Source organism: Erythrolamprus reginae, chromosome 6 (assembly GCF_031021105.1).
Source record: "Erythrolamprus reginae isolate rEryReg1 chromosome 6, rEryReg1.hap1, whole genome shotgun sequence".
Taxonomy (NCBI): domain Eukaryota; kingdom Metazoa; phylum Chordata; class Lepidosauria; order Squamata; family Dipsadidae; genus Erythrolamprus; species Erythrolamprus reginae.
In genome coordinates this window covers 51,674,358-51,687,875 of record NC_091955.1, presented here as the reverse complement: position 1 = coordinate 51,687,875, position 13,518 = coordinate 51,674,358, and the positions used below count along the sequence as shown (strand labels likewise).

General features: G+C 38.1%; 1 protein-coding gene across 1 annotated transcript in view; it reads right to left on the bottom strand.

Moving 5' to 3' along the window:
• OTOGL (otogelin like) overlaps window positions 1-13,518 on the bottom strand; it is a 109,538-nt gene that overhangs the window by 34,260 nt on the left and 61,760 nt on the right. Inside the window, exons 31-36 of the mRNA XM_070754953.1 lie at window positions 12,225-12,251; window positions 8,997-9,164; window positions 6,539-6,817; window positions 5,278-5,395; window positions 5,007-5,086; window positions 471-2,851 (exon numbers count right to left, since the gene is read on the bottom strand). Coding sequence (XP_070611054.1) covers window positions 471-2,851; window positions 5,007-5,086; window positions 5,278-5,395; window positions 6,539-6,817; window positions 8,997-9,164; window positions 12,225-12,251 — 3,053 coding nt within the window. The remainder of the gene's footprint in view (window positions 1-470; window positions 2,852-5,006; window positions 5,087-5,277; window positions 5,396-6,538; window positions 6,818-8,996; window positions 9,165-12,224; window positions 12,252-13,518) is intronic.

The following is a 13,518-nucleotide window of genomic DNA, read 5'->3' as shown; positions in this document are numbered from 1 at the left end:
ATAGATCTTTGGGATTACCACAGAAATGATACTTTTGGTTGGCATGTGATGGTTAACTATAAACATTATTTTTTATTAGTTATGATAGGTAAATGTGCTATTAGGGGATAATCATAAAGGATGTTTTTAACCAGTGAACAATTTTATAATTAAGAAAACACATTTTGAAAGGCAGTTTAGTGTAGTGATTTAAAGTACTGGACTGGAAACCCAAAGACTGAATTCTAGTCCAGCTTTACTACAAAGCAAGCTGGGTGACCTTGCAGAGAGGAGTTAGGAACAGTGAAAAAGGCAGGGCTTGCCATCTGACATTCAGAAACCCCATCATTCTTAATCAAGAATCCCAAGGGTTTTTAATTATCAAGTTTCATGGCCTGAAAAAACTGGAAATCTCTCCAATAAAATGGGGATATTTTTAAAAAATATAGAAGTAAAAAGTAAAACAAAAAAGAAAGCAAAAATATCCTTACCATGCATTCTGAAGATGTCACAGATACAAGTGTATGCATTATTGTGCCAAATGAAGTGTGTTCATCACTCTTTGTTGTCATCATTTTAACTTCAGCGTCTGTGGGTTGGGTTTCCACAAGTTTTGCAGCAGGTTGAGATGAATCTGTTGTTGTGAAATTCTGTGAACTGATGATACTTACTTCCTCTGGTTTAGTCACACTGTAGTAAGATTTTGTTGATGGTATCCTAGACCAATCAAATGTTATATCTCTCACCTCAGAGAAAGAAACTGGTTTTACTGAAGTTGTGCTGCTTTGACTAGCAGATACAGTCACCTGAACAGGTAGAAGAGATGGCTTTTCAGTCTTTGCATATGTTGTGATATTTTCCTCTGAGGTTTTATTACTTTTTAAGGCATACAAAGTATTTTGAAGTTTTGAAGCCTGGGTTATTGATGGTTTGACCCAGTCTGAAACTTTATCCATTTCTAAGGGCATGGTTTGTAAAGAGTCTTTGCATGGTTTAGGTGTAAAGACAGTAGCATTTGGAACATAAATGGATGCTGGGGAGACAGCAGGAATAGGAATTGAAGTAGTAGTTGAATGAAAATCAAAACTTAAAGGATAAAATTCAGTAAGTTCAGTGATTTTGTGAGGAGCTATTGTGCCAGCAGAAGAAACTAATAAATTTTTTGAAGGGCTTGTCAAGTGCTTTTCAATAATATCTTGTGGGGTTGATGTAATTTTCCAAAGTTTGGCCAGAATCAAATCTGATTCCATTGCTGGTTCTGCAGATTGAGCACCTGTTAAGGAAGATAAAGTTCTCCTATCCACTGAAGAAGTCAAAGAAGGCCTTCTTGTTCCCAAATACATGGCTGTGTCATCAAAAGTAGTCAAAGAAACTGAAGACATAGTATGTATAATGGAAAGATTTTTAATTAAAGTTGAATTTGTTGAGCTCAAATTATCATTTAGCAATATAGCAGGCATTTTTATATCAGTGCCAGTTGGTACTACATCAGAAGTGATGGGAACTGTTGATAAATTTCCAGAATGTGATGGTGTAACAGAAATCTGAGGAGTAGATGTTCTTGTTGTCAACATTTTAAAAGAGGTTTCTGAAGATGAAGTAGTAAAAGTATCAACACTTTTAATTGTGGATGCAATTTCTGATTCTGGATAAGAACCAAGTGGTACATGAGTTATTTGTGCTACATCCTGTGAAATCTTAATAGGAATGCTACTTGGCACCCTGGTGTCAGCAAACTCTGACAAAGTTGTAAAACCAGTTGGAATTGGAGATGAATCTGCATGCAGCACATGTTTACTTTCTGCTGAAACTGAACTTATCTCAGATGATTTGGTAGTCTGAAGAACTGATAGAAGAGAAACTGTGGAAGGCCTTAAGTGAAAGCTCTTTGAAATAAATGTCACTTCCCCAGTTCCTTTGGGCCTTTGAGATGTAATTGGAGGAGGCATTAAAGTTGATGTTGTGTGGGTTGTTTGGAGACTAAAAGATGATTTTATGGGAAAAGGACTTTGTGTCACAACTGAAGTTGTTTTACTAACAACATTAGCAACAGTAGAAAAATGTTTTGTGGTTAAGGAAGCAATATGTTCAGAAGGTGACATAAGTGCTTTTTGTGATAATACAGATGCAGACGTTAACGTTTTATTTATCAATTTCAAATCTGGTTGAATAGTCGCTGTGTCTGATGCTGAAGTACTATGAAGAAGATTTGATGCAAATAAAGTAAATCTACCAGTAGCAATGGATACAGGAACTGGGGACATAGTTGTTGTAAATGTAGACAGATAAGAACAAATTCCTGAAGTTACAGCAAATGTTTGTGTTAAAGGTAAATCTCTCAGTGTTGTGGAAGTTAGAAAAGTTCTAGCTGCTACCGAAGAAGGTACTGCAACTTCCAATGGTGTAGTTGACTTAGTTATTAAAGGAAATGTAGTCACTGATGGTATAGCAGTAAGGGCAGGGTTGCCTGATGAAGAAAAATTGTAAATTTTATGGTAGGATGTTGTTTTTACACTAACCATTGGAGCTTCATAAGTTGTTGGGAAAGTTGTTGACAGAGATCTAAGCCGCATAGATGGGGTGGTTGTGTTGTAGCTGTCTTCAGAAAATAATTCTGAATCTGGTGACAAATCAGGTAAATGCATGCTTGAATGAGATACCATTATTGAATAAGCATTTTTGTCAGTTGTTTGTTCAGTTGTAATTTTGGTAGGTAAATTAACATAGATTGGCTCAGTCTCTTCAATAACCAATGTAAGTGGCATCTGAGAAAATGTTTCTGATATATTCGTTATCTGGGAACTTAACATTGTAGGATTTGTTCTAACTGGTTTAGTTCCAAATGAAAATTCTGTTGGTTTCACAGCAATGCCTGGGGAAGGGATGAAAAAAGTCTTACTCCATATGATTTTGAAAAGACCATGGATAATGGGTGGTTTCTAAATTTGATCGATAAATAAATAAAAGTAGAGAATAGTTTTGTAAATGGTTCCATTTCTCAGTAGTAATATTATTGATTGATTGATTGATTGATTGTATTTTTATGCCGCCCCTCTCCGAGGACTCGGAGCAGCTTACAAAATATAAAAGAAACAATGTAAACATCCTAAACCTAATCCAATTAATTTAAACTAATTAATTAAAAAACCCAGTAACATTAAAAATCAATCATTTGCATTCACACAAAAAACATACATTACATTCATCAGCCAAGTGGCTAGAGTCTAATGGCTCCAAGCCTGGCGGCATAGATGAGTCTTCAGACTCTTGCAGAAGATGAGGGGGGTGGGGACAGTGTGAATCTCTGGGGGAAGCTGATTCCAGGGGGCTGGAGCCCCCACAGAGAAAAGTCTTTCCCTAGGCCTCGCCAAGCAACATTGTTCAGTGGATGGAACCTGGAGAAGACTGACTCTGTGGGACCTAACCAGTCACAGGGACTCATGCAGTCACTGGGACTCATGTGGCAGGAGGTAATAGGAGGTAATAATAGCAATATGCCTTATTTTCACTTATTTATTTGTTTGTTTGTTTAGTCAAGTACATATTGGTAGTATACAAAGATATAACAATGTTTATATAAATGATACTAGTAAGAGGGAAAACATTAGGACAACATGAGAAAATATTATTTTACTGAAAGAGTAGTAGATCCTTGGAACAAACTTCCAGCAGACGTGGTTGGTAAATCCACAGTAACAGAATTTAAACATGCCTGGGATAAACATATATCCATTGTAAGATAAAATACAGGAAATAGTATAAGGGCAGACTAGATGGACCATGAGGTCTTTTTCTGCCATCAGTCTTCTATGTTTCTATGTTTCTATGACGGGATGGCAGACATGCTGGTGCATTTATGTACGTCCCTTGGTGCATTTGTGCATCTATAATCTATATATAATCTATATTATATATATATAATGTATATATAATTTATATAATATATAATCTATATAATATATTATATGTATATATATGTTTTCATAGATTTTCACGGGTACAGGTATGACGGTCTTGGCATATTCGGGTTTCTTCCCGTGTAGGATTTGGAAATTTCTGGCGAAACCTCGTCGAAACGTTGCCAGAAATTTCCAAATCCTACATGGGAAGAAACTCGAATATGCCAAGACCATCATATATATATATGTATATATTATATTTATAATATATAATATAATACATATAAAATATTATATATATATATATGTAATGTATAGATATAGATCAGTGATGGTGAATCTTTTTTTCTTGGGTGCTGAAAGAGCATGGGTGTGCACTATCATGCCTATGCGAGTGCCCACACCCATAATTCAATGCCTGGCGAGGGCAAAAACAGCTTCCCCCAACATCCCAGAAGGCCCTCTGGAGCCAGAAATGGGCTGTTTCCCAACTTCTGGTGGGCCCAGTAGGCTCATGTTTTGACCTCCCCAGGCTTCAAAAGATTCGCTGGAGCTGGTGGAGGGTAAAAACGCCCTCCCCCATCTCACAGAGGCTCTCTGGAAGCCAAAAACGTCTTCCCATGTCCTCTGTGTGAGCCAAAAATCAGCTGGCCAGCACACACATGCACATTGGAACTGAGCTAGGGCAATGGCTCATGTGCCAGTAGATATGGCTCCGTTTGCCACCTGTGGCACCCGTGCCATAGGTTCACCATCACTGATATAGATAATATATATATAGCAATAATAATAATAATAATAATAATAATAATAATAATAATAATAATAGCAAATAATAATGCAATCTATAATGACAAATGTAATAGAGTCTTGAAAATGTTGTACCTCTAGGATGTTATGAAACCTTTGCTCCCTGAAATCCATCAATGCTTTTGTTTGTTTAATTATTTTATCTGTGATTTAATTTTGAGTACTGCCTATTTTTATTAATATGTAATTGTACTCTGGATGGAATATTTTTGCTATAATTGTAACTCACTGAGAGTCTCCTAATTACCACAGCCCCTCTCCTCCAAAAAACTGAATGATGTTGTGGCAATGCAAGAAGATTATATAAAGGACACTTACAATCTTCTGGATAAACACATTTAAGTGTGACGTCATCTAGGATCATAGCTTTTGGACAATATGGTATGCATCCTTCAACCCTACAATAAAAAATTCAATAAAAATACAATACAAGCAATTATTTTGCCCATAGAAATTATCAAGCACTCATAATAATGTGATTTAGAATTATCATTGTAAACAACTTAACTAAAGTTAAAAAAACCTAATGTAATATTATTTGTACACAATTCAAATGGAAGATAATACAATAAGTATTCTTTTTACTCACGGTGGAAGAAATTTGCATGCTGTTCCTTCAGGATCATTGCATGTTTTAACACAAGGACTTGTGCAAGGTTCATATCTCCATTCACATATCCTCCTGTAAGGTATTGCTGACTGGAGTTCTAAGAAATTTTAAAATCATTTTGTAAATGATACATTTCTCTATATAAACCAGTACCTGAATCTGGCAGAAATATTATGAATGAATTTACTCTAAACCTCAAATCTTTTCCTATTGAAAAATGTAGTACTTTCTTGTCTGCCTTCTCCCTCACTTCAAACAAATATAGTGTTACATATGCACTCTGCAGACTTCTGGAGTTATGTGTCTTTTATGAAATCATACATTGTAGATGTAATTGGGAATGTAGGCCACACTGTGATTCAAAAGAATATTTATGTAGAAATAAATGCAACAGCTATGAAACATAAATTGCTCTTCCAAATAAAAGCAACTGAATCTTATAAACAAAATGTATAATTGTATATAATTACATTCATTTAAAATCTACTCAATAAATCTACAAGGATTGCCCAGAACACAACCGACCACATTTTTTTTCTTCAACAATTATTTATTGTACACAATGAAACTTACACACAAGAATGAATTATGTTTCTTCTACACTCCCTATTTTTCCACATAATCTCCATCCCATTCTATGGCCTTCCTCCAGTGAGACACAAGGCCGTGTATGATTTGTCGGTACCACTCCTTGTTCTGGTCAAGAAGCCATTTCTACCCTGTGCGAATCACCTCTAATAGCCTCATTCTCTGTGCCCAGTGACTAACTGTACTTCTGTCGACTGCAGATTCTCCATAAACTGTACACAAACATTTGTGAATGTTCCCAACAGTTTCTTACTCTACAGTGAGAAATTCAATGACGACATACATCACTTACAGACGCCATTTTGAAACATTGCTGCTGCTACGCTGTCTGAAGAAAAGCAAAATTTACACACACACTCCCGACAATTCAAATAATGTATATCTTAAGTTTCACATTAGTACCATTACTGTAGGCTGAGAAAAAAATGTGGTGCATTACTTTCTGGGAAACCCTTGTATTCTATACACACACACACACACACTTTGTGTCTGTGTATCTCTCTCTCTCTCTCTCTCTCTCTCTCTGTGTGTGTGTGTGTGTGTGTGCATATAATTTTAAAGTAAGGACTGTAACTATGGTAGGTAAACATGATAGTTTTTTGCAGCATGGGGATTTGAAAGTATCTCCCATAGACCATGATGTGTAACTCACCCTCAATACTGAAGCTACTTAAGCTTTTGAATTCCTCAGAACCATCAAACTTTGAGATTTTCACTGCCAAAGTGCTAAGTGTAAGGAAGAAACCTTTTTTGCTGTGCAGTTCAAAGGTACTATAACTAGAGATCCAAAGTCCTTGGTGATGGATAAAAGTTGTTCTTCTACGAAATGATAAACTTGCATCCCACTGTGCTAAGAAAATGCTGTTGTCATTACATACATAAAGAAAGTAGTTTGGCCTTTCTGCACACTCAAGTGAAATCAGAGATGAAGCTGCAAGAAAAAATGAAATTCATAGCAACATATAAAAGCTTTAATACATATTACAGCAGAATTTAAATGAATAAATGATACAAAATTCAGAGAAACAAGCTCAATTGCACAGATCAATCCAAAGTAATATTTAAAAAGGTACGAGCAACATAATGTGTTTCACTTCCAAATATCTGATGAGGCTGATTCTAGTAAGTATATTTCTGCCCATCAACAGTATTTTTATTTTCTTTAAAAGTACATTTTTAAACCACCCATCAATAAGAAGGGAGAATATTTACTGCTCTAGCTCAAGGAACAAATTCAGGGGCCCTTCTACAGCCAGAATATCCAAAACAGTTACCTGTTTTCAAAATACTGTATTTTTGGTGTATAAGACGCACCTTTTTACGTCAAAAAAGTGTGTCAAGAACTGGGTGTGTCTTCGGGAAGACTGCTGCCGCTGTGGTCTGGTGGTGGCCAGCAACAGCGGAGATGGCTTCTCTCAGTGGTCAGCAGTGGCAGTAGCGGCTTTCCCATAGTCCGGTGGTGTCAGCGGTGTTGCAGCTTTTCATATGGTCCGGCGGCTGCTGCCACTTTCCTGTAATCCTGCCGCAGCTGCTTCTCACGCAGTTTGGTGGCGGTGGCCAGTGGTGGCGGTTGGCTTTCACTATGGCTGCCAAAACATGGGAAAGCTGCCAATGCCGCTGCTGGCTGCCACTAGATGAAGCCTCCATCTGAGGAGCTGCATCCACCTCCGCTGCCTGAAGCAAGCCACCTGACAGATTTGAAGACCAACTTCCAAGTTTGAAGATCCCTGAGTTAGGGGTGCAAGGGTCTTCAAACTTGGCAAGTTTAAGGCTTGTGAACTTCAACTCCCATTTCTGAGCTAGCATGACTGGTGGAGGAATTTTGGGAGTCCACTAGTCTTAAAGCTGTCAAGTTTGAAGACCCCTGGGTTAGGGGTTAGGAGTGCAAGTGTCTGGCAAATTTTACTTCCATTTCTGAGCTAGCATGATTGGAGGAGGAATTCTGGGAGTTGAATTCCACAAGTCTTGAAGCTGTCAAATCTGACGTTTGTAAAAAGTGTACGTTTTAAAAGGTGTACATGGTCTTAAAAAGTATACATGGTTTTAAAAAGTATACGTGGTTGTAAAAAGTATTATGCTACACTGGTATTTTATTAAGCAATATAATAATACACTATTTGGTTCAGAATACTTTTTTCCTTGTTTTCCCCCTCTAAAATCTAGGTGAGTCATATACACCGAAAAATAGGGTGCTTTGCTTTAGAGATTTATACTGGATATTGCTGGAAAGAAAGCAGGTGAAAAAGGCTGCCGATGCACCATTTCACAAGAAGTAGTTCCTTTTAATTGCTTAATGCCCAAACAGTGAACTTTGGTGCCAGCTCCATACAAAGTTAATACAGTGGTACCACTACTTACGAATGCCTCTACTGATGAACTTTTTAAGATATGAACCCGGTGTTTAAGATTTTTTTGCTTCTACTTCCAATCCATTTTCCACTTCAAACCTGAGCCATCGCCACTGGGATGCCCCGCCTCTGGACTTCTGTTGCCAGCCGAAGTGCCTGTCCTTGAGCTGCTGGGATTCCCCTGAGCCTCCCCTCACTGGGAATCCCCACCTCTGGACTTCCGTTGCCACCCAAAGTGTCTGTTCTTGCACTGCTGGGATTCCTCTGAGCCTCCCCTCACTGGAATTCAAAGCGGCGCCGGCAAAAACAAAGGGAATCCCAGCGAGGGGAGGCTCAGGGGAATCCCAGCAGCGCAAAATCGGGCACTTTGGGTGTCAACGAAAGTCCGGAGGCGGGGATTCCCAGCAATGCAAAAGGGGTGACTTTTGGGATGGGTTTGGATGCATTATTTGCTTTTAAATTGATTCCTATGCGGAAAAATGTTTCTACTTATGAACTTGTCTACTTACGAACCTGGTCACAGAATGAATTAAGCTCGTAAGTAGAGGTACCACTGTACTTATCTTCTTATTGCTTTAACTGTGGAAATGGAAAAATGTATCTTGTCACTGTCAAAACTTTTCTTATCCAGTCTATTACAATGACATTTAATCCAATTTAGGAAGTGTGTTTAAAAGAACACAATCTAGTGCAGAAAATTTAATCCTTTTGCAGATATAACACCTGGAATTTAATTATAGTGGATCAGAAGTAAATACTCACATAAAATTTTATCTTTGTAAAGTCCAGGAGTAAGCATAAAATTGTAATATACTTTTTCATGGAAATTGTTTCTAGATAAAGGAAAGATCTTTCTGCTATTAACATTGATTCCTATAACTGTATCATTCTGTCCATAACTGGCCAAAATATAAGGTCCTTTCCCAAGTTCTGGAAGTAAAAAAAATGCAATGTTAATTAGTAATAGGTAAACTAGTCATCCTCTAGGACAAGCCATTTGAAAGCACAAAAACTTGTTGAAATGAATTAAAAGCAAAATGTAACAAGGCCCTTTGATTTGCACCATTCAAAAAAACAATACTAGAATTCCATTTCTTCTTGGGCTCAATTGTGGTCATAGGTCTTTCTTTTTTTCCTAACTTCTTTCTTTTTGTCTGTCTCTCTCCTTCCTTCCTTCCTTCCTTCATTCCTTCCTTCTTTCCTTCTTCCCTCCCCCTTTTTTTTCTGTCTGCCTGTCTTCCTTCCTGTCTTTTTCTTTCCTTCTTCCGTCCCTTGCCTCCCTCCTTTCCTTTTTTGTCTGTCTTCCTTCCTTCCTACCTGTTGTGTATACTCCTGTTCAGTTTGGGGATTTTGCAGATTCTGATTTGGAAAGTGTTTATGAATTAGTGGCACTGCCTGATTTACAGGCAGAAGAAAAAGGAGGAGACCAACCACAGGACATTCCTATGAGTTCAGATTCAAATGAAGGAGAAACAGATATTAGATGGGTAAATCCTTCTTTCAGATGCTTGCAGAGGCGAAGGGAGCAAGTGTCAGGGAAGAAATATTAAGGAGAGGAACGGATTAATTAATTAAGTAATTAATTCATCATGTCCGGGTGTCAGCGGAAGAGAAGGGTGGAGTTCTCAATCTGCTATTAAAAAATATGGAGGTGTCTTTCAGCGGCTCCAAAAGTAAGCTTTGCTTTATGTGCTTTTAATTGCAGTTTTTATTACCCTGGGCTAACGCTGCCTAGCCATAAACCTTAGAATGACTTGTGGAATGGTTTGATGATTTTGATGTTGCCTTGACTACTAAAGACTGAGATAAGAGAGTGCTGCATGCCGAGATGACACAGTGTGTAACAGAAGGAAGAAAAATAAAGATGATGTTTTGTTTTACAAATATCTGCATTTAGCAAGCCTTTATTCCAATTAAAAGTGGCCTTAGCTGGAGATCATAACACTACCCACCATCTTTCTTTGTCTGTCTGTCTTCCTTCCTACCATCTTTTTCTGTCTGTCTTCCTTCCTACCATCTTTCTTTTTCTTTCTTTCTGTCTTCCTTCCTTCCCTGTCTGTCTGACTGACTGACTTTCTTTCTTTCTTTCTTTCTTTCTTTTCTGTCTGTCTGTCTTTCTGTTTTTCTTCCTTCTTCCTTCCTAACATCTTTCTTTCTCTCCCCCCCACCCCTTGGGAAAATCACACAGTCAATACTGTGCTGGTTTTTATTTAAGGTTAACAAAACAAATGAAGAATCATCTTGAGTATTCTCTCAAATTTCTTCAGTGGGATCCATAGCTTATCTGGCAAAAGATTTTTCACCTGGCAGGAGCCTTGGTGCGGGGCAGGCAGAAAGTGAAGTCCCAGCAGATCAGTGGCTGGCGAAGACCACGTGCTCCCATCTGCCCCTTGCTCTGGCCATTTCAGAGGACCCCTCCACTGCCCACTATGGTAATTTTCTTTTGGAAAATTTCCTTGCTGCAATCCCAGCCGCTCAGTTTTTTAAAAAGCAAGGAATCCCAGAGCGGGTGGGGGAGGTGCCTCCATGGACATAGTCGCCTTCCTTTGCGATTGCTGTCTGCTTGGAGCCCCCACCCACACCTGCTCTGGCATTTGCTCAGGTTTTTAAAAAGCTGAGCGGCTGGGATTGCAACAAGGAATACCAGAGCGGGTGGGGGAGGTGCCTCCACGGACACAGTCGCCTTCCTTTGTGATCGCTGCCTGCTTGGAGCCCCCACCCCCACCACTGCCAGGTCCGGTAATTTTCTTGCAGCAAGGAATCCTTCCAAAAGAAAATTACCGGAGCTGGTGGTGGGGGCTTCATGGTCACACAGACCCCCCTGGCTTCGCTCTCCCCCAGGCCCCCAGGAATAGGGTGGGAGCCTAGCAAAACAAAAAGAGCTGCACCATGCCAAAGCCTTTTCATCTGAGCTGAAGGCAGAGCAAGGGCTTTGCCAGGGGGAAATAGATCGCTTTGGCATGGCTGGGCTCTCCTTTTTCCCCCTGCTGCTGCTGCCGCTGTCTGCGTGCTCCTCGCTTTTTTCCTCTCTCCTCCTTCCTGGCCTTGGGAGGTGGCCGCATGAGGCTGGAGGGGAGCTGGGCAGAAGCGAGGGAAGCTCGCCGAGGCCAGGAAGGAGGAAACAGAGAAAAGGTGAGGAGTGCAGATGCAGCAGCAGCAGGGGAAAAAAGGAGAGCCAAGACCGGTAATCCCAGAAGTGATTGCTGCCGGTCAGCTGAAGCTGAGCACAGCTTCATTTTCATCGGCAGAACAGTTCCATGCCCTGGTGGGTCCAGCCTACTCCTGCTGCTGGCGCCCGGGCCATTGCAGTGCCCAAGCGCTGTCAGTATAAGTTGAGGTCAGATTTTTCAGCACATTTTTGGTGTTGAAAAACTCGACTTATACTCGAGGGTATACTGTACTAAAAGACTTGCATTAGAATATAGATATAATTCAAGAGGTTTCAACTCCTTATTTCTCAGTGAATAACTAAAATGCAATAGAAAAGATTGTCATTAAATGGTATAAAAAGGCCTAAAATGGAAAAGAATTTGTTTTCTATTTTAAATACAAATTTAAAATTATTAATTAATTTTAAAGTATTCATTTCCTTTACAATCTGCTTCTGTTAATGACTACTGAAGCTAAAATAGTTTTGTCTTTAAATAGTTTTAAAATACCACAACACCAGACTATCAGAAAAATTGCATCCTGACTCTTGCGAGTTGTTTTGCCCATGTCCTAGACAGCAGTTGTCCCTGAATATATTTGTATCTGTATCTTTTTTAGAAACAGAGCAAACACAACAAAATATCTACATTTATATTTGTATTAATAGTCAAATAGTGCATCAAATTCTGTTCACTTGCTCATATGGAATAGGACCACGTTTTATTTCTGCAACTTGAAATAATTTTCGAATGCAACCTGCTTCAATAAAAAGGATAAGTACCTTAGATTCATTTATATGTACCTAATATTATTTTCTTTAATACTGAGAAAAATGCATACCTTGGTTGTAATAATCACAGTCGTAAGCTAGAAAAATGAACAATATATTAGTAAACATGATGGACAACAATACTAGTATTTGTGATTGAATATTTACACTCAACTAGAATTCACAAAAAGCTACTTTTACTTCTTTTAATTAAGACCTTTACTGAGTTAAGTATTTACTCAGTTTCATCAGTAATACAAGAAAATATATCAACATAGAGCCACTAGTTATGGAGATTTATTTTATTATGATGCACATACCTATAATTAGCCTTTTCTGAACTTCAAAATAAAAAATAAGTCAGACTAGACTAGACTAGACTAGAACAGAACAGAACAGAACAGAATAGAATTTTATTGGCCAAATGTGATTGGACACACAATAAATTTGTCTTGGTGCATATGCTCTCAGTGTACATAAAATAAAAGATAAGTTACAACACTTAATAATAGTCCGGGTACAAATAAGCAATCAAATCATGTTAGGAACTAGTCAATATAAATTGTAAGGTAAAGTTGTAAAGTTACAGTTATACAGTCATTTGTGGGAGGAGATGGGTGATAGGAACAATGAGAAGATTAATAGTAGTACAGACTTAGTCAATAGTTTGACAGTGTTGAACAATTATTAGCAGAGTGATGTTGTTTGGGGGAAAAAACTGTTCTTGTGTGTAGTTGTTCAGGTACAGTGCTCTACAGCATCTTTTGAGGGTAGTTTGTGTCCAGGATGTGAGGGTTCTGTAAATATTTTCATTACCCTTCATAGGTTGGTAGCAATTTGTTATACATTTACATTTTCATCCACACTCAATAACCAGTGTAAAAGACTATTTTATTTCAAAATGAGTAATATATAAAAATATATTAAATGAGTAATATATAAAATATATATTAGTAGATGGATGCTTGTAGTTTACATTACTATGGTTCTTGTCAAGTGAGGCCCTCTGTGAATGCAATTTATAAATAGAAAAGTTTCCCTGCCTGAAGACATTTCTATATGGGTAAATGGCAGAAGGAGTAACTAAATGGTCCATGCGATGTTGAAGATGGAATTAATTAGCATAGTCCCATCTCCATTGATTTAGAAGGGAGAGAGTCTGGGAGTTAGGAAAATTTGTTTGTAAAAGCTGTACTGATTAACTTAAAGACCAATTATAAAAATATATACTAGATTTTTAAAAATCCTATGCTAGGTTTTCTAGTGTCGCCATCTATGTATACATTCTAGCACACGGAACTGCTATAACTTAATGGAAAACACTGCGTGAAATAACCTGCATTATTTACAGGCATTATACTTAAA